The sequence below is a fragment of the Pholis gunnellus genome, assembly GCF_910591455.1.
Source record: "Pholis gunnellus genome assembly, chromosome: 14".
In the NCBI taxonomy this organism is placed as follows: Eukaryota; Metazoa; Chordata; class Actinopteri; order Perciformes; family Pholidae; genus Pholis; species Pholis gunnellus.
Window position 1 is genome coordinate 15,624,360 of NC_136541.1, and position 21,716 is coordinate 15,646,075.

The window sequence follows — 21,716 nt, forward strand, 5'->3', positions numbered from 1 at the left end:
TGATATTTTTCTATTTCCTGTGACTGGATTCTTGTAATATAATTAGTAGTATAGATATTTCATGAATAGATATTTTCTAAATGAGATGGGGATTAAAAAGCAGCTTAAATTATGTATAGTAGATGTAGATGCAATCTAATGTTGTTTTTTTATTTCGGTTTTGTTTTCGGTTATTTTACATTTGAAAGCATAATCTATCAATACTTGTACTGTAGTAGCATAATTTTCTTATGCCCAACTGTTTTGTTTTTTTGTGCGCAAAAGCACGAAACTGAACGGACTATTCAATTCTGTCTATATATACTTTACATTTTCACTGTTGTAATGTGAGTTGAGGGGTTTAACGTCTACATGCTTTAGATCCCAGCGCCCTCCATGCCTGGTCCAGTACAGTATGTTCTAGAATGTACAACAGTTGGTCCTAGAACAGAAAACAGGAAACATTTGTGTGCTTCAGTTTGTATATTACAGTAAGAAGCGGTGCAGTCACTACGTCGAAGCCTTTTTGAAGCGGTCAAATTGTTTTATAGGAAAACCTGCTGGCCGGCACGTTGCAGACAAGAGAAAGTGTGTAACGCTGTTTTCTAGGATACACTATGAGGGTGGGTTGGGTGAGGTAGTAAATTAGATCATACATTATTAACAGTATAATTTCCAAAACCAGCCGAAGCCTGTTAAAGCGAGATAAGGGAGTGGTTGCACTTTGGACGGTTGGTTATTTGAAACAGGGTTGGTGGCAATAGCTGGCGAGTGCTAGCGCCCTTACTTTGCCAGGCACACTGCGAGCACCACGACACAGTGTAAATACTTGACGCCAACGACCGGCCCGTACAATCAACACCTGAGCTTTTAGAACATTTCTTGATTTTACCGCAGATTATAATAGCCATATGCACTTGCTTAAGAAATAAACTTTCAAGATTATGCTTATATATATATTTTTGAAAATGTTTAAAAAAAAAAAAAAAAAAGGACAGCTGTGCCATGCAAGTTTTTAATTTATTGGCGGGGAGGTAAAGCCTCAGGAGGCTGGCTGTGTGCGACACGCAGTCATCCGCGAATTGGTTGTCTCACACAATATTCCCAATTCAATTGGCTGGCAACCATTTTCGAGATCAAAACGTTTAAGGACCTATAACATGGCAACAGCTCTACCCAGTCAAGCAGACAGGGGTTGCACAACGGCCTGCAAGTCTTTGAGGCTTTGTAAAAAAAAAAAAAGGAAAGAATCTGCACTACCCATCATATTCCATCACATTGAATCAGACTGATTACATACATGTCCCTCTCCCCCCCCCACTCTCTCCCTCTACCTCAACCTCCTTCTTACATCATCTAAATGTGTTCTCTTCAGCACATTAAAATGCAATGTCGACATTGCCAAAATAGTGTGGGTTTGACAAAATGAGCTAGCCCTCAGAGTGCGAGTGCAGTACCCCCTCACTGGTGAGAATCAGTGCTACAGAGGTCCCTCTGTGTTGTACCTGTATGTGTGTGTGAGGGAGAGAGCTGTGTGTGTGTGTGTGTGATGGTGTGTGTGTGTGTGTGTGTTTGTGTCTGTGTGCCAAGATACACTGTATGCAAGTTGAATCTTTAAAAATGATTGTTTTAAGACATTCACTTTGCCCTATCCATGATGTTGGTGGGTGGAGGTTGGAAATGTAATAATGATGATGTACAATCTTCTTGTGTGTATAAAACGTGCACTGTGAAAAGGTAGAGAGAGCACCGCACCGTCAGAGTCCTCTGTCTTATTGCACTGAGTGTCCTCTTGTTTTGCGTAATAAAAAAAGAAAAGGAAAAAACAATGTTTGAGGAAAAAAAGTACTGTATTCTGATTGTCACTTGGGTTCTGTTGAGAGAAATAAATAAATATGAACTTGAAACCCGCTATGGAAAACTGTATCCTGTTGAAATTATTCGTTCACTCCCATCTTGGGATTTTGGCATGTCGGCTGTTGTTTTTCCAAACCGGGGAAGCTATTGAACTCTGAATGACTCGTAGTGTTGAAACTTTTTCAAACATTTTATTTTGAGGAGCACAGCTTAGATGAAAGAATGAAAGGTCTTCAAAATATTTATCCTAAATGACTAGTCTGAAAATGGATTATTACTAAATCTTCAGGTACAGCAGCAAGAGGATCAACCATGAAACATTTTCTTTAGAAATAGCACCTCATTGTAAATAATGACAGAGAAGGGATAACATCGTATCAGATAAAGGTAACAACATGTGAATGCAAAGACATATTTTTGGTCGTATATCAAATATAATCTATCTATAACTCAAAGAGGTCATCAGATTTAGATTCTGAAATCAGAATGACCTAAAAAAAATCATGAACTAAAAGTGACATGAGGTGCTTTATTGTTCTCTGAGGCAGACATGACACTGACTGGCCTTGCGTCGCTGTTGGTCGGCTGCCTTGAGGGTGCCGGGACTCTGGGTGACAAACTGCTCTGTCTGACTGACGGTGGTCAGCCAAAAACTGTAGAGGTTGGCAAAGTAGTGACAAGAGCCGCGCGCACCCTGGCACTCTATGAACGGGTGAGCTCGGAAATCCTTGAGGCAGCTTCCAGAAGAAGCCAGAGACTGGCCACCACCCTCATCGCCTGCCCCTGTGTGCTGAAGAGAAGAAGTGCACATTCATTAATGAGACAGCATGCTTATTTAATACGCACACTAACGCTTTCTATCACACCCACCAGGAGGAAAGAGTACCCCGTCCACAGACTCTTCCAGCGAGGCGGGCATGCGGGGAGTGTGGGATCCTGGCTGTGAAATGCCACTGCAGGCGAAGCCGTCTCGCACACCGCACAGCGGCTGATGTGGGCGCTAATCTCCAGGCCAAAGAGGGGCATCATGGGTATGGGAGCAGTGGTGGAGAGCCAATAGGACTTGTCGTTGCGACTAGAGTAGTGACAGGCGCCTTTGTTGCAGTAGGAGAACGGCATGGTGGAGAAAACAGGGAGGCAGGAGCCAGCCTGGCCTACAGGTAGAGGAGGTAAAAGAAGAGAGAGAGAGAGTAAAAGAGGAAGACACCCTATAAACTTATGGACTTATGTATGAACTCAAATCCAACAACCCTTACCCAGATCTTGAGTGTGAGCCTTCTCTTGTCCCTCCAAGTAGACCAGACTGTAGCCCACCCAGAGCCGACTGCTGCCTTCAGGGCACAGCGGAACCTGAACTGACTGGCTGTGGATTACCAAAAGGAAGCCTGACCTTAACGCCTCCCTTCGGCCTGGGTTACCTGGATCCCCGGGTGGACCTGGGATACCTGGAGGATGGAGGGGTTGAACAAGTGGGTGACATGGGTCTAGGATCTATTGCCTAAAGAGCAAAGCATTTTATCAAGAGCTTTCTACAAAAAAACCGTGTCTTTTTTCAGGAGACTGGCAGTTATCAGTCCTGTGAGTTTGGGCTTGTTACATGACTGCGTCTGATTGTTTACCTTGAGGTCCAGCAAATCCAAGCTGACCAGCATATCCTGGGTCTCCAACAGGACCATTACGACCAGCAGGACCAGGTTTGCCAGGGAGGCCCACAAACCCTATGGGGCCCTTCTGTCCTGGAACACACACACACAAACAAACGAGGACAAACACACACACATACACATACAGACAACTGAGGATGAAAACACACAACGCAGATATATTCAGACACAGACATGGGAATACATATACATATGCAGAGAATATGTAAAACTCTCTTGCCTTTACGTCCTGGAGTTCCAGGAGGACCCCTATCACCAGGGAATCCCACAGATCCTGGCTGACCACGTGGTCCTGGGAGTCCAGGGGGAGCCATCTCTGTCGTTCCATGGAAATATTCACCAGGAGCACCTTTTGCACCTGGAAAAAAAACAATACTTTGATTACCAGATGTACCGTCATAACATTACACAACACTCAGTAGTGTTGAATAATTGAGAATCAATGCAAAGAATCTTAAGACATTTTCTATCTCACTCACCTGTGTCTCCAGCTGGGCCCGTTACTCCCTTTCGGCCCCAAGGCCCAGGGACCCCGATATGACCTTTGGGTCCCTGGAAACCTCTGGAACCAGCAGGACCTCTCTCACCTGTCAAAGTGCAGCAACATTTAGAGTGCATGCAAGTGGATGGCAACACTGTAAATACTGCTGGTAGCAGTCTGGCACTGTAATGTACCTGTTGGTCCTGTGAAGCCTGGGTAGCTCTGAGACCCAGGAGGCCCTGGGAGGCCCCCATCTCCCTTACGACCTGGTAACCCTGGGAGGCCATTTGGGCCTGGGTCTCCTTTGTTTAAAATGCTGCTGCCTGGAGGGCCTGGCTCCCCAGGAGGACCTTAAAACCCAAAGCAAAATTCCAGTTGTGGACAAATAGATTTAAAAAATCCCCACAATGTTCATTCCTAAATGGGACCACCACAAATACTGAGACGAACATAGACAAACTAATGAACGTAAATAGCCACATATACACACACACATACACACGCACCTGGGGGTCCTGGAGGGCCTTCATATCCTTGGTCTCCGTTGGGTCCTGGCGAAGGCTTGTAGCATTCTTTTCCGGGGTTACCAGCTTCACCTGGAAAGCCTGGAAGACCTGGGGCAAGAAATACGGGAGAGTTAAACACCTTATGTCAGAAAATATACTGCATAGAGGAATAAAACAGTAACCACATTCAAAGGGAGTGAAAAACAAATAGATTGAATAAAAAGATAACAAAACATAACACAATTTGAGTGACCATAACAGAATAATGCATGTTAAGTAATCATCACTGTATTATTCCAATTGGAGTTACTTAAAAGTGTTGTCTTCAACAGTTCCTTTCTCCCCCGTCATTATAGACAGATGCAGTAGATGCACTATTGGTGATAATAAATATGATACCTGTGGCACCAAGTGGGCCCCTCTGGCCCTTGGGCCCTGGAAAATTGGCTCCTGGAGGCCCGTGCTGACCCTTGAGACCTTTGACTCCAGGATAACCATCTGGTCCTGGAGGGCCAGGTATACCTGTGCCTTGAAGTAATAAATGAGTACATTTAAGTGTCAATAGTAAAATATCATAATATATTATGCTTTTATGAGTATTGACTAAGTGAAATTCTTACACTTTTTTGTCAGATTAGAGTGCAGCTGACCATATAAATATATACATGAACAAGAAATGTACACCATCAGACAAACCATAAAAGATATGCAAATAAATGATTGCTTAACTAAGATATGAAAAATTATGATAAAACACTCTTCTTACCACTTGTTCCTTTTATCCCTTTTGGACCTCTAAGCCCATCCAGTCCATCCAGGCCCGGTGGTCCAGGGAGGCCTAAACATAAATCCGTAGTACAACATAAGGATAATCTTGTTAGGTTATGATCAGTCACTTCTTAGGGCCCCTTTTGACACATAAATCAAGCCAATACAAATAAACTAATAGAGACCTACAATGCCTGTACCCTGACATTATGTTAGTACCTGTGGGCCCATATGGACCCGGTGGGCCCGGGGGTCCCAGACCTCCAAAATCGCCCGGAAAACCTGGAACACCTGGACGACCCGATGGGCCACGAGGTCCAAGGAAGCCTGTATAGAGATGCACACAAAAAAGAGCTCAAACCAACAACGTGCCGATAGGCACAAGATTCAAAGTGCTTGATAAACATTGATGTAACATTTAAGATCTGGCTCATATTGTTTTAATGGCTGAAGGACAAAATGAGAATTGCTAGAAACTGGAGCTGTCATTTACTGCCATTGAATGTTCTTTTATATCTAAATGTAAGTTAGCTTTATATTAAGTGAGAACAAATAATCTTGGTTACTCTCACAATGTTCTTTTACTCTATTTATTCATTTTTCTCTCTCTGATGATATACAACTGTGTGACATCTCACAACGGGGTGCAAGTTCTTCTTCTTCTCCTGAATCTGACTGAAAGCTATAATTCCTAAGTTCAAAGGTAAACAACTGAAGCATTCCTTCATTTTCTAATTATTGCTGCAGTACATAGGTTGTCTTTCTAAGTCTTCGCTGGAAATCACCTGGTCCTCCTTGTCGTCCTGGGTCACCGACAATCCCTCGTTGTCCAGGCTGTCCTGACCTTCCCTGGAGTCCTGGGTCCCCCGGATCTCCTGGACTCCCTCTGGGTGCTCGAGGGAAATATTTGTGGATGGAAATTAATTTCCAGTTTTACATCCACTTACAGTATTGCATGTAGTCTTGGAAACTGACAGACGTCCTCAAGACAAGTTGAACTAAAAATGAACTGGAGTCCCTCCTCATCAGTTGAAGTCATTTCTAACTCCTAAGGTCTACTGTTCAAGTGTGGCATTTTCTTAACTCACCACTGGGTCCATCCTCCCCTGACAGTCCTTTGGGTCCAGGTGGACCAGGTGTTCCATAAGACTGTCCTGGCTCACCTGGAACAGATTTGGACAGCTTTCAGTCCAACTGAATGACATGGGTATAACATCCTGAGAGATTTTACTTCAGCTTCATTTATTAGAACAATATAGCATACTGTGTTTGATGAACCCAACACAATTATAAATGATCCAATCTGCTGTGGATTCACATCCTGTTGTATCAACGTTTTCTCTTTGTCTTCAACCATGTAATCATTATCTCTCTCTCACCCTTGGCTCCTGGAAATCCTGGTGACCCTGGGATACCGGATTGTCCCCTTGGCCCTTGATCTCCCTTTAACAGACATCAACACATTCAAACTATCTAACATCACTTTTGAAACTGACATACAATTGATCATGTTTCTTGTCTCACATATATTACATAAGCAGTCTATGACGAGCCTTAAACCTAATCCATGCCGTTGTCCTCACAGAAGATGACAATAATGGCGCATAATGGCGCATAATGGCTGTGCATTGCAGTTGGGATTATCAGAAATGATTTGCTGGTGGTACAACATGCACACACAAATGGCGGCCATTTTTCAGTATATTTGGGTGTCTACTGGACAGAGACAGACAAGCTGTCTCTAAAGTTATGAAGACAATAAATTAGATCAATTGTGTACCAGATCTCCATCATGTCCAGGGTATCCCCTTGGACCAGGGAAGCCTTTGATCCCTGGGTACCCAGAAGGTCCAGGTATTCCTGCCCTGCCTGGAGCACCAGTGCTGCCTTTAAACCCTGGCGAACCAGGCCATCCATCAGGCCCCGAATCACCTGACACTCCCCTTGGGCCCTTTAAGCCTGTAGGTGGCAAAACAAATAAGATATTCCTGTACTATACATCACATCTATACTAAGTATGTGTAGTTAAGTCCCTTGGTATTAAAGATATTATATAAGATATGTAAGTTAAGGGACAGCTTCATTGCCTGCAGGTCCTTGTTGTCCTGATTGCCCCTTCCTTCCTGGAAGTCCTGATGGGCCTTTTGTTACATTCACGATCCCTGATGGTCCTCTTAATCCTGGTGGACCGCGTACACCTGGATGGACCAGAGAGTTGAGATGAAATGCTCATTAGCCTAAATTAAACATCATCCTCATTCATCTTTATCTATTAAATCCACTACTGTAGCTGTATAGAGGCCTTGTCAAGATCAAGTATCTTATTCATGCTATATCTTTAGGCATTCAAATATTCTAAATATATGTTTCTGTGTATTACAACACATCCAAAGGCACAGACACATTTTTTATATTTTGGTAATTTCCTGCTTGGTAAATATTTACAATTATCCAAAAAAACATTATGCCATGGCGCCTGGCAAGACTGAGTATAGCTGTCGTAGTCTTGGTATGCATACAGAGACTTACCTTTATTACCGGGCTGTCCTGAGGGTCCAGTGTCACCTGGGCGACCATTAAAGCCTCTCTCTCCTTGTTTACCTCTGGGTCCCGCAGGTCCAGGACGACCTGGTAAACCTCTGGCCCCAGCCCTGCCTAGGTACCCACGTTCACCTACATGAATTGAAAGGAAAAGCCTAATTTCAATCAGGTCGGACTACTTTACAGATATATTGTTGATAAAATGTAGACCAGGTTTCAGTGAAGACTTTTTTTAGGAAGATTTTTCTTGGGAGTGTGATGCTACTGCGTAGTTTTAAACTATCATTTCACATGATTTCACATGACAGACCAGTGGTTCACCTTTCTGTCCTGGCCAGCCATCGGTCCCAAGATCTCCTGAGGGACCAGCGGGACCTCTTGGTGCTGCTGAGCCTGGCAAACCGGGAGGGCCGGGGAAACCTTGTGGACCCCTGTGTCCATGACCAGGTGGACCTGTGTCTCCCTTAAAACCCTTCTGACCAGAGTAGCCTATTCAACATTATATAGTTCAATGAGAGAAATATGTTAATGGTTACAAATTCATGAATGTAATCTGAAATGAATCTTGATGTGTTTAAGAGACGTAGTTTTGCTTGCTGCTGCTGTGGGTTTACCTGGTACTCCCCTCTGTCCTGGGGTTCCTGGAGGGCCTGAAGGGCCTGGATGTCCACTCACGTCACACACAGTGCAGGGTGGGCCTGGGGGACCAGTGAATCCAGGGTCACCATTGTCTCCTGGCTCTCCTTTCCAACCAGGTCGTCCAGGTTGGCCTTGTACGCCTGTTATTACAAGGCAGCGATGGTCAACCAATTCCAACGTACAGGAAGGAACGGGAGGCACACTGCAACTTGAGTAAATCTGGGATTTTGTCAGTGTTATAGGCCACATTCGCTAACGCCTAAGTTGCTGAGTGGTTTGTTTGTGTTCACTTAAATATGAATGAAACTTACCTTGAGGTCCTAGGTTTCCAGGAATTCCGCGGAGTCCGCTTGCGCCCCGAGCCCCAGGGCGGCCGGGTGGGCCAGCATCACCTGGCCTGGCAGAGAGGACATCTCCTGGGTCACCCTTCCTGCCTGGAAGTCCTGGTAACCCAGGAAGGCCTGAAGGGCCATCCAGGCCAATTCCACTGGGACCAGGGTCACCTGGATCACCATTTAAACCTTGAGGACCTTTTACAAATAAGAGAGATTTATAGTTTAGGTGTTCAAACAGCACTCCTGACTGTATAATTGATGATTAACGGACAAATTCCTTGCGGTGTGGATGCTTGATGATCCTTGAATCTTGACCACCAGTGAAAAAAGATGATATCTAAAAATATGTTTATAATTTTTATTTGACAATATTTCAGAGAGTTGTTACCTAGCGGTCCAATCCCTCTAGTTTCACTGTCATCTCCTTTCATGCCTTTCGGGCCTGGGAATCCCACAGTTCCCTGAGCACCGTCTCTTCCTGGCTCACCTGGAATCCCTACAAGCGGCCAAAGAAAACTTGACTTGCAACATGGATCGAAATCAGGTTTATTTCATGACATGTGGCTTAGTACGGTAAGTCCAAACAATTATGTCATCAACTTCTGAGCAACTTTTCTCAGAACTTTAGAAAAGTCAGATTAATGGACACGACACTTGGACTGGTGATCAAACCTTTTTTTTCACAGTGCCTGGATGCAGTGATGATGTTTTCTAAAGATATTACTGTGTGTGTAACAGCTGTAAAACGTACCCGGTGAGCCTGGCTCTCCCTTCAGACCAGGTGATCCAATCTCATTTTCATGACAGCATTCCTCAGTTTCACCTGGAGGGACAAATACAACATACTTTTAGCCCATGACACTGGCTTGTTGTGTGAATCTCAATTTAAGCCAGTCTCTGACCTGGAGGGCCGAGTCGTCCAGGAATTCCTGAGGGGCCAGGAAGTCCCTGATAACCTTTAGGTCCAGATTGCCCCTTAGGGCCTGGAACACCAGGACCTGGGGGGCCTATAAGGCCTGGAAACCCTTTTGGTCCAGCAACACCAGGGTAACCTTTGTGACCAGGTAATCCTGCATATCCAGCACCCTGCAAAAACATTACCTGATACAATAACTGCAAAACCAAAAAAGTTCCATAAATGACATTTACAGTACTTAAAATGTAAACTCTCACCGGTGTTCCATGGTCCCCTGAATGCCCAGGGGGGCCATCCAGTCCTGGCTGACCTTCTGCTCCAGGAGGACCAGAATGTCCGGGGACTCCTTGGTTACCCTTGGCACCTTTCAAAAACAAAAGTAAACTGAAGATATTAGGCTATCAATGTTTAATAACCCTTAGTATAGGCATGTATAAAACGGATCTTTGTTTTCAAATTTGACAAAAAGCACAAAGTTACCAACAGATAAACTTACTTTTTGTTTCAAGCTACTGCAGACTGTGCTGAATACAGTGCACTGTGATTGCCTTACTGTAGTGTTCTACCATTCTACCATTATCCAAGCATTTAAAACATCTATTCTCTTTGCTTGTATAATAATACTGTGTATGGTACAGGTTTGATGTTAACAGGTGCTCACCGTCAACATCTACCACAAAGGAGTGACCTTTTTGACCCTTTTGTCCTTTTATACCAATAATTCCAAGAAAGCCCTGAAAGAAAACACAAAGTCAGATAAAAATAAATTTAAAAAAAGTCACTGCTGCTAATTTTGATACATGTTTAAGAAAATTGCGGTTAACTATTAGTTAGTTAGAGTCCTGCGGTCTTTACATGTGGTCCTCTTGGACCCTCGTATCCATTCAGTCCTGGGTCTCCTTTAAATCCTTGAGTTCCAGGTAACCCTGGAGGTCCTGGATAACCAACTGGACCAGGGGGGCCTTCCGTTCCCCCAGCAGACCTACAGTCGCATTCGCCTGGACAACCTGTAGGACACACAAGATGATAACAATGTATGGCTATGAAGCAGCATATTCGTATACTGTACAACTATACACACTGTATATCAACTAAATCTGTTCCAGTGAATTCCTACAGGAGGTTTCTAGAGGATGCTACAGAGAGGAACACAATATCTGCTTGTGGGATTAACTAATGCATATGAACCATCACAGATCACCTTTAAGTCCCTTAAGCCCTTGGTTTCCAGGATATCCCTTGGATCCTATGTCACCATGGTCTCCCGGGTAACCAGGCTCACAGTAGTAATCTGTGGATCAACCAGCAACAAATATTGAGCGACATAAGTTAAAAAAACTCGGCTTGTAGTTGTAATGCATGAATTAGTGGACTCGCTTCATCAGAAGTATTTGAGAACTCACCTCCACATCCTGACCAAGAACGCCACATATAAAGACACATACACACACACACACACACACACACACACACACACACACACACACACACACACACACACACACACACACAAGAAGGTAGGTAAACATTAAAATGAACATGCACAAAAACATGACAAGCTTACAAACAATGAAATCACATTTGTGAGATTAACTAACACATATAGGAAACTCCTTTGCGTCTAATATGAAGGATGTAATAATCTACCTGGAGGACCTGGGGGGCCTGTGACACCTTTAGGTCCAAGGAGTCCTCTGGTTCCCTTTAGTCCCGGAAACGGATTTTCAAAGTTGTTATACCTCCCTGGCTCTCCCTTGTAGCCCTTCAGACCAAGGAAACCTCGTGGACCAGGCAGACCCGACTCTTCTAGGAAGGTGTGAGAGACGAAATGAAAATTCAAGCCAGGTAGGATCAAGACTGACTGGGTTTCTAGGGTGAAATCCTGAACAGAGTGAGTGATATACTCAGAGATATGTAATACATAAAGCCAGGCATAACCTGAAAGTTGAAGATGACAAACTCTGACCTGGTATTGTTAACCCTGGGGGGCCAGGAGGTCCATGCATGCCCATGAACCCAGGGTCACCACGGGGTCCAGACGTTCCAGGATACCCTCTGTCACCTTTAACACCTGACCCACACAGACACAGGAGCATGAAAAAGTCAGTAATGCTTGATTATTTTCATACAGTAATTTAGGATTTTAGCTATCAATTTAATTCCAAGTGATATTCTACAATGAGTTGGTTATTTAGCAATATTTTGGTGAAAAAAATGGTGAAAAAAATGAAAAAAATGAATGAGAAGGTTCTATAGTTGATACTTTTTGTGACTAACAGTTCAAGTTGACCACAGCTTTAAACATTTCAACGCTCCAGTGAGTGTTTGATTCTCAAAACATAGTTTCTGCATGGAGTATACTTTAAAAGGGACATATGCTCATTTTCAGGTCCATATTTGTGTGTTAGGTTTCTACTCAAACATGTTTACATGTGATAATGTTAAAAAAAAATATTATTCTGTCATACTGTCTGTCTGCAAACGATCCCTTTCAGCTCCAGTTTCTTTCAGCCCCACTCAAAAAAACCCCAGTTTGCTCTGATTAGCTTGCAAGATAAATACTGTGCACCATTGCGAAGGCAGTTCTCAAGCCATGGGTGGAGATACTCTGATGAGAGGCGGTATGTTCTAATGAGCTGCATGTGACATAGGAAGGGGAGTCAAATCTGAATGGCTTGTTGAATAAAGTTTTCAGATCTGGGCAGCCCACAAAAAACTGACTGGGTTGTCTTATTTCACAGTTTGTGGGTTGGTTTGCACTCCAGATACCCAAATGTGTGTGCAGAAGCCCTGAAGTTTTGAATGATATGTCCCCTTTAAACACCCCACTGGACTGTAAAGCTATTTCCAATGGAGCGCATGTCTAAAGTCTCTACTGTGTTGACGACATTGCTTTGTTCTCATCGTAACATTCTACATGTTCTGTAGTAACATTGGCCAAAACCTTCAGTCTAAGGTTGTAAACTGTAAATCAAGAAATAAGCCGGTGCAGCTACTGCTGTGGTCTCACCTCTGGCATCACTTCCATTGTGAAGGTTCAGGGGTCCGGGAAGACCTGGTTCTCCTGGGTAACCCTGTTGGATGCAAACACAGAGACAGAAACTTTGGTCATGAATAGAAAATGACAGTTGATGCTTTCTAAAGATGAGAAGAGCGATCAGAAATGGCAGGTCTCGTCCAGTAACTGTAATTATCCCATTGAGCAACCACCAGAGGGCAGCAGACAACATATCACAAAGATGCTGGCAACCATCTGTCCTGCAGGAGAGTATAGATCCAAGTCATCAATCACTAAGTCCTTTTAGTTTCCCTCCCAGCAGCGCTTTGCACATACAATGGTCATTTTTTACAGACAAGTGGCTTCTGTTTGCAACTGATACAAGCTCTGTTCAAACTGTGATGCACATTCATTGGATGTTTGTGTAAAGCTCACCTTTGGTCCATTTATTCCAATGAGACCTGGATATCCTTTCTCTCCACGCAAACCCTGAAAATATATCAATGCATTGAGCCTTAAAAATTGCTGATGTATAGTAACATACAGGGGGCTAACGCCTCATGTCACACGTGTACCTCGTAGCCTGGAGATCCATCTCTACCAGGAAATCCTGGAAGACCCTAGAGATGGAAACAATGGAGTGAATACCGTATGTCTGTCTGAAAGCATGTTGCAGTTTGAGTTAATTTACCTACCCTAACTCCAGGGAAACCAAGGATTCCTTGCTCTCCTTTTATTTGTTGGATATATGTGTCTCCTCTACCACCCTGATAAGGAAGAAAATGCAAATAAAATACCTTTCTCTTTCTCTCAGACGCACCCCGTATGCTTACATACAGGATTAAACTCACGCTTATGCCCTTTGGTCCACATGGTCCAGTAAGACCTTGGTCTCCCTGAGAAGCAAGAAAGACAATCAAGAAAAATAAGACATATATTTTACTTTATACAGTTCAATGCAGTAGATAAAAAAATAAGCAGTCTTGTACAAATAACATGAGAGCTTTGCCTTCACCTTGTAGCCTTTGGGTGGAAGGAAGTCTGGAGGAAATTCTTTAACTTCTTCTGGTCCTTGTAGGCCAGGTGGGCCTTGCTCACCCTGCAATATGGAATTAAATGGGTGTTTGCTGGATCGGTTGTAACGTTCACACAGACACACACACACACAAAAACCTCAGTGCATGGCTGTCAAAGGCCAAAGTGGTTTCTTACATCGTCACCTTTAGCTCCTGCCAGTGATCCTCCGGGGTCGCCCTGCACAACAACCAAAAGAGTAGTAAGGTTTTATGTTTGAGTGGATGTGTGTGTGTGTGTGTGTGTGTGTGTGTGTGTGTGTGTGTGTGTGTGTGCACGCAAGGATTTTATTTCAGCACTGGCAAAGATTGTGAAACAGCTGACTCACTGGTAGTCCTCTCACACCTTTAGGTCCTTCCAAGCCCTAAATGGGAACATACATCCATGTTCAACATATGCAAATGCAGCATTTCGTCTTGTAATGTAGATCATGAATAATTGTGGTCCAATATATTGCTGTAAAACTGGGCACGTACAGTTATATAATAGAAAAATTAGGACTTTTCACCTGAAGTCCAAGAGGGCCAGAAGGGCCAGTGTGGCCTTTTGTCCCAGTGCCTCCTTGTCTTCCCTGAGTAAAAAAAAGAAGAAAAAGAAACTTAAATTGAGTCGACTTAACTAATAGCACGGCGTATGATTTAAAATATTTAATCCTTGCTTCATCTTTTAGCTTAATATTGCTGAGGAATACTGCTTTACTGTCAGAATAAGAAAAGAGAACGTACAGGTAGACCACGCTCTCCATCTCTACCACGATCCCCCTGTCAGATGAAATGAATCAAAGATGAGAACACTTTAAATTGCAAATAAGCATGAAACTGCTCAAACAGACATGGGGTTTGACATTGGTGAAGCCCAGTCCATCTTTATCTCTTACCGTAAGCCCTGGAAGGGAAGCACCATACAAAGGTTCTCCTTTAATACCTTTAGGTCCTTGTGATCCCTGATGAGAAGACACAATACATCTTTACATGAGACATTAACTTTGAACTTTGAATAATGTTCAATAAGAATGTTGAACATCTAGTACCGATGTTTATTATTCAGTCGGTTAGTCCTACGATATCTGCTTGTTGCATCTGATGAATTATGCAACTAGAGCTATTTAGGGGAAGATCGCCACGATTTTATTTACACATTTTAAAAAGCTAACTGCTGTTTGGAGACCGGCCAAAAACTCATGCCTCAGGTCTACATGTCCAACCCAGACCTCCACAAACTTAATTATCTTTGTACTATTTGAATGTCACACTACTTTACCGATTTGCCACTAGATCTGAATGCTGGCATTGGACGTGAATCTTGTACTGCAGAACTAATCAAAAAATGATAAATCTCATGTGCTTTACATTGCTACATAAGTTTTGTCGAAAGGCTAGAGAGGGACATTTGCAGGTGTCACTTCTGACTGAATAACGGCGAACAGAAACATCAGAGCAGGAGCTCTACTCACCGGCGGCCCATGGAGGCCATCCAAACCAGGAATACCAGAGACTCCTGGTCGACCCCTTGTCCCATTACAGCCGTCCAACCCTGGGAAACCAGGCTCACCGCCTGCTCCAGGGTGGCCCTGAAGAGTTTAGTACAGTTATTGTGGCGACGTGTAATTGCAATATATTAGAGGCTACAATTACGACCTCTCTGACTCTAGTTGAGAATGATAAAGAAAGCATGCCCTACTACAGCATTCATGGCTTCAGGCCTTTAGTTTATCTTTAATATTTCATAATTATATACTGGATACGGTGAAGAACTTGAGTTTTTATGAAACGCAAACACTTGAGTAGTGAAGAGGCAGCTGCATTAGGCACAAAGTAAAACCAGGCTAATCTACAGTGAGCCATGATGTGGCCACTAGAGGGCACACCAGACACACGCTTCATATCACTGCACCATTTACAGTGGTACATTTGAGCTGTGCAGGTTTTGGGTAGTTGGTGCAACCCTCCAGAGGTTTGCACACCTCTACGGGATTATTATAGTCATTTTTGAGCTGCATGTGTCTATTTCTGATTCATAGATGACATTTTCTTCAACATTGGTTTACTTACTGGTGAACCATCATTACCAGGAAAACCAGGAACACCAGTCTTGCCCTAAAATGTAAAAAAAAAGAAAGAATATGGGCTCCATTCATATATTACAGGGCTATATTGCCTTATTCACTCCCAACTCCACCTTTCTTTTTTATCACATACATATTTACATGTACACACATTTTGTATATGTCTAATAATGTAGACTTATTATACACACACGCACACACACACAACATGAACATGCACACTAACGCGGTCTCCTTTGCGCCCCTCTGGGCCATGTGATCCCTCTGCTCCCCTTCTGCCCTTCTCTCCAGGTGACCCCTCACGTGCCCGTGGTCCCATTGGTCCCCGGTTGCCTTGTTGGCCTGGCTTCCCTGGAGCTCCCTAAAGAGAAAAGTCATGTGTATAAAACTTTTACTTCTAACTTCTGTTGTTGTGAGTGTCATTTTTAGGATTAAGATTTTTTTTGCCCACTTAAGGATCAATGAGTTATCTGTGGTTTGTATTTACATCTCTACCTGCAACCACGGATTTAGGGTTGTCATTTACAACTTTGACTTAAGTCTGCGGACCAATATTTGTCAAATCATGGAAACTAATCATTTCTGGTTACTAAATTACTAAATTTTTTTTTCTGCTCGTCAATTAATTTATAATAGAGACATTGAACATTCAAGGTAATTTTGGAGAAATGAATGTGACTATTTCCAGTAGTTTCATATCTTTCTAATTAGGAAAATAAACTACAATTCAAAATATTAACCTTACTGTGAGAGTAATTAAGGATCACGTGCCAATGCATGAGAAGAAAAAGTTAATTCATACCCGTGCACCTTTGGCAGGAAGACACTGACATACAGAGCAGTTTCTGCCTTGACATGGGCCTTCAATTTCCCCCTGAAACAAACAGACACAAACCATAGGCCTATAAGAGTTTGATCATTACTACATTTAAGAGAAAGAGACTGAGACTGGCTGAGGCTGCATGTGTGTCTAAGCAGAGCAGAAGACAGTAAGGGGTCAGAGCAGACATCAGATAAGGTTATGTTATGGGCATTTCTGACATTCCAAAATATTTCACACCTTTGAGAATAAGCCTTGAGAATTAACACATTTCCCTGCAGAGACTGGACAGTCCTGATTAGAAAGCTTTAAACAAATCAATGGTCTCACGTAGACTTGGGTAAATAATGAGCACTCTGACCTTGATGAGAAAGAAAGCCCACACAGCGCTTCACGGCTCTCATAATGCACTAACATCTTGCTGAAAAACTAGCCCACACCTCCAGATGCCAAGTATTCCCACCGCTGTGTGTGGGGAGTTTTACAGTGTCTGTCTCACAAACATTTAGTAGTGTTTTCTCAAAGCTTACTAAATATTTGGATAAGTTATGCTGGTGCGATTTAGTTCAGTCGCACATCTGCTGTCCCACTTTCGCTTTCAGTCCAAACATTCATGGGTATCTCCTGCATCAGTCCCAAAAAACATACAACCGTTGGCTGAGTCTTGGACAGGCCATTGAGATTCGGAGCATGAGCCAAATTTGGAACACATAGTGAGAAGTAAAAAACACTGGGATGTCTCCACTGCCACATGACATAGCAGCTAAACAACAATTAGTGTTAAGCTACGTCCAGACCAGCTTCCAACTAGCTAATAAATGAAATACCAAGTGCATGTAAATGTCACCTTGTTATCATTAGCATATTAAAACACGTGACACAACAGTAAGCGACAGAGCTCTTTTCTGAGAATGTGAAGTTAAAAAAATTAAGCACATGTTTAATGTTTAAAAGTGAAAGTATTTTCTAAACAGGTATATCTAGTGACACAATGTTAAAACATAAAATAACGCTACCATAAACAATTTAAATGCCTGGCCTGGGAAAGCAACCATAGACTGTAGGAAGCAATGCTATTGCTGTCATGTTAGCTAGTAACGTTAGCGTGGTAGCGTCAAGCTAGGCCCTGAATGTCCATTGAGAGGAACAAATTGGGTTGGCATTGTCGTTCTTGCTCATTTTGCAAAACTAGGTTACTTCTGCAGCCTTGATCTACCTTGATGCTTCTCTGGTTAACATCGCTATTAATATTAGTGAATGTTGGTTTCTTAGCAAATGTTATGTTTAAGTCTTCCCCAAGTGGCGCAGAGGTAGGAGTTGTTTTGTTGTGTAACGTTACAGTTGCGTTTTGGGTGGAAATAAATGGTGGAGCAACAACTAACGTTACTTTGGACAGATGTGAAACCTGAAAATTAAACCATTTTAAATAACAGTAACGGCTATTTCACATTTCCTACAGTTTTCAACAGGTGATAACCTGACCGGGGCACATAACGTTAACGTTACATGCAGTCTCCTCAGTTTGTCGTTATGCTGCTCAATTCACCGTGTGTAGCTATCTAATGTTGCTGTATGTTTCCACCATTGCCAAAGCCAAAGAATGTGGGCATGCGTATTGTTTTCCCACGCTTGGAGCACTTGATAGTGGCGTCTCAGCCAATCCATTTAAAACACAATTTTAAAGCTATTATGTAGACACTGACCTTAACACTGTAGAATATTGCAGACGGAGTCAACCGATGTTGAGCATTAATGCATGATTATATTAATGCCAAAGTTACTCAGTATGATAAAAGCACACCTGTTGCCAGCAGGTGTGACTTTGCATCACTTTTCCCACATGACCCGTCACCACTGGTTGTAAATGCGATTTGTAGTAAAATCAATGGTGCTCCAACACAATTCTGGCTTGCTATCTGGGGACATGTGTCTCCAGCTAATGCATGTATCTGCATCTAGATAATATTTCTAAAATCCAATGCCAATATCAATTTTAATATTATATTAATTGTTGTGCCTAACATTAAAAAAACATTTCAGATTATTATTCCCTTAAATTTGTGTTTGTTTTAAAGAATTTTACCCTGATATTCACTGAATGGGACATTTTTCTTTCAAAAAATGTGTCCTTGCTCTCTAGTGGACAAACTATGAAATAATGAGACTGTCTCTAGATTATCTTAAACATACATCATTTTGGACATTTCTATACTGTGTTTTTTTTTGTTACTTACAAGCTGACATATAAAACAATACAGGTATATGCAATAAGCCAACTTGGCCAATATATCTGCCGTGCCAGTTCATCGGTCTAGCTGTACTGTATAGTCTTTGTTTACAAAAAGAACCAGAAGCAGTCCTGCTCAACGCAGGGAAATGGAAGTTACTTGGGGACAAATACTATAAACAGATAGGAAGCAACACGCAACAGTTTCCAGGTGCATCAAGTACATCAAGGATCTTCTTTCTGGAAAACCATTAACCAGCACTAACTCTGCTTTCTCTGCTTGTGGCATTCGCATTGGGTTTGGGAGGAAAAATAAAAAAAAGTGTATATACACTGCCTGGCCAAAAAAAAAGTCGCCACCTGGATTTAACTAAGCAAATAGGTACGAGCCTCCTATTGGATAATTTGAGATGTTTAATAAAGAAGAATGTGAACCACACTGCCTCAACATCTGGAGTAAACTAATCAGGAATTTCTGTCCTGGCCCCACAATGGTGGAATGAACTCCCCACTGACGTCAGGACAGCAGAGTCGCTGCCCATCTTTCATCAGGATGAAAACTCACCTCTTCAGTGCTACCCTGAGCCTTCCACTCAGAGTCCAGACCTTAACCCCATTGAGAATCTTTGGGATGTGCTCGAGAAGGCTTTGCGCAGCGGGCAGACTTTACCATCATCAATACAAGATCTTGGTGAGAAATTAATGCAACACTGGATGGAAATAAATCTTGTGACATTGCAGAAGCTTATCGAAACAATGCCACAGCGAATGCGTGCCGTAATCAAAGCTAAAGGCGGTCCAACGAAATATTAGTGTGTGACCTTTTTTTTATGGTGGTGACTTTTTTTTTGGCCAGGCAGTGTATACACATATATATATATATGTATATATATACATATATATATATACATATATATATGTATATATATATATGTATATATATACATATATATATATACATATATATATATGTATATATATACATATATATATATATATCATCAGGTTCAGGAAAATGTTTGCATTGCGTTGGTGGTTTGTTATTTTTGACAGGCCTAAACTACATTCCAGGCTACCGCAGTAGCAGCAGTGTTTACAAAAATGATGTATTTCAATGCGCTTCCGTCCAGTACAACTTCCTCACAAAGTCATCACAACAAAAACTAATCTTTTTTTAAATTATGTTTATGTCAGGGCTATTTCACAGCTTAGCACGTGCACGTGTTTCAGCCAGTGTACTTTTTTTTTTTTTTTGTTTTATCTATTGAGGCGCTCGTTCCCTTGATAATTTAAACACAGTCTTGAAATCTCTTCGAGGGAAAAGGTGCTCCTCCTCTTCATTGGTCTTGTTCTTGATCAAACGCATATGTTGCTGCATTTTGAATTACAGCAAATGTCCGCTGTGTCTTACAATGTGTCGGATGTCTGAGTTTGAGAGGAATGCACATAATGCATAATGGTTGTTCTCAGCATGATAGATTTGAATGTTGTCATATTAGTGATATTATGTATCTAAATGTGTGTGTTGTAATGAAGACTTATAAAGGAAAGTCTTACTGCATTGAGCTGCTGCACAAAGACGACCAGGACAAGGATCCACCTGTGAATGTAACAGTGGTAATAGATTAGCTGTGGTCTCATTTAGCCGCAGCTAATGAATTCCCTTGAATAACTGCTTCATAAACAGTGTGACAAAACGAGACAGGATTGTTTGCACGGTGAAAGCGGTAATGCTGGCTGGCCTGCTGCCAACACATTACAAACCTCACAGAATTCACAATTTTATTCAAAAAATTTAAGAAAAAAGTCCACTTGCTGAATTGTTGCACATTAGCTTACAATGTGCTGCTCTTGTGTGCAGGACGACTAAAACTCCACCCGTAGAGACAGAAAGTGAAAATAATGTTTTCTATGCAAACTCATCACACTGCAGGTGACACCACAGAGTGCAAGTGTGTGCCTGTTTGTGTGTGTGTGTGCGTGTGTGTGCGTGTGTGTGTGTGTGTGTCTCAGTGTAGTGGAGGTCAGTTTCTACACAGCGTCTACAAACTGGAATGCAAGTATGCAGATGTGTTGAATATCTGAGTAAACAAGCAATAAGAGTGTTTGTCTTCAGGTGAAAAGGTTTACAAAGTAGGGGATGTGAATGCCATCAAACCTAATGAGATATATCTCCTTGTGTTTACACTACTAGGGTTCATGACATATATATATATATATATATATATATATATATATATATATATATATATATATATTCACTGCAGATGAAGGTATTGTTTAAAGATTTAAATGTATTCGTTGTGATATTAGCAGTGTGTCTTTCGACATCAGGTCTTCTACATTTGTATGGATATGGGTGCTGTTACGGATAACAAAAAGATAATATGCATGTAACATTGCTCTTATTGCTAATAATTCTTATTAATATTGTTACGGTGAGACTCACCTGAGCGGGCACAGAGTTACAACAGTAGCTGAGGATCCCATCTCTCATCTCATTGGTCTGCTAAACAGGCGAGTATTGGCCTCAGTGCTGCCCCCTGTGGTGGATAAAAGGAAGCATGAAACACCAAAGACACCTGTGAGCGTTGGGAGAGTTGATATTATGTGATGGTTAAGTCTAACTTCCTTTGAGGTCAAATGTAGTCCATGCAATTATTCTAAAATCTAAATATTCTACTGATAAAGAAAGTAGTAGGTCCTCCCACCCAGGTTATATCCTTTAGGCATCAAAGTTAACACCCCATGTAGTCTACAGCTAGCAGTCCATCGTGCACATAAAGCAACATTCATTACTCACCCAAATTCAGGAGCTCAAATGAATCTTCATGAACACTTCAGTG

The 21,716-nt window shown here is 42.2% G+C and overlaps 1 protein-coding gene across 1 annotated transcript; it reads right to left on the bottom strand.

Annotated features, from left to right (window-relative positions):
- Positions 1-2,076: 2,076 nt before the first annotated feature.
- LOC306706090 (uncharacterized protein) lies at positions 2,077-21,360 on the bottom strand (the record flags this gene model as incomplete). Its single annotated transcript, XM_079172999.1, has 44 exons — positions 2,077-2,626; positions 2,707-2,990; positions 3,093-3,281; positions 3,456-3,564; positions 3,713-3,858; positions 3,980-4,087; positions 4,176-4,331; positions 4,488-4,595; positions 4,887-5,015; positions 5,254-5,325; positions 5,475-5,582; positions 6,041-6,148; positions 6,344-6,418; positions 6,635-6,698; positions 7,036-7,214; positions 7,343-7,453; positions 7,785-7,928; positions 8,118-8,285; positions 8,411-8,575; positions 8,747-8,965; positions 9,159-9,266; positions 9,522-9,593; positions 9,673-9,856; positions 9,944-10,050; positions 10,348-10,420; positions 10,542-10,693; positions 10,888-10,977; positions 11,334-11,492; positions 11,653-11,757; positions 12,697-12,760; positions 13,120-13,173; positions 13,260-13,304; positions 13,380-13,451; positions 13,536-13,580; positions 13,700-13,783; positions 13,897-13,938; positions 14,087-14,122; positions 14,636-14,701; positions 15,212-15,328; positions 15,810-15,854; positions 16,050-16,184; positions 16,626-16,697; positions 20,428-20,470; positions 21,320-21,360. The coding sequence occupies 44 exons, from the start codon at positions 21,358-21,360 to the stop codon at positions 2,366-2,368; spliced, it is 4,914 nt and encodes a 1,637-aa protein (XP_079029125.1). The 3' UTR covers positions 2,077-2,365.
- Between the last annotated feature and the right edge of the window lie 356 nt (positions 21,361-21,716).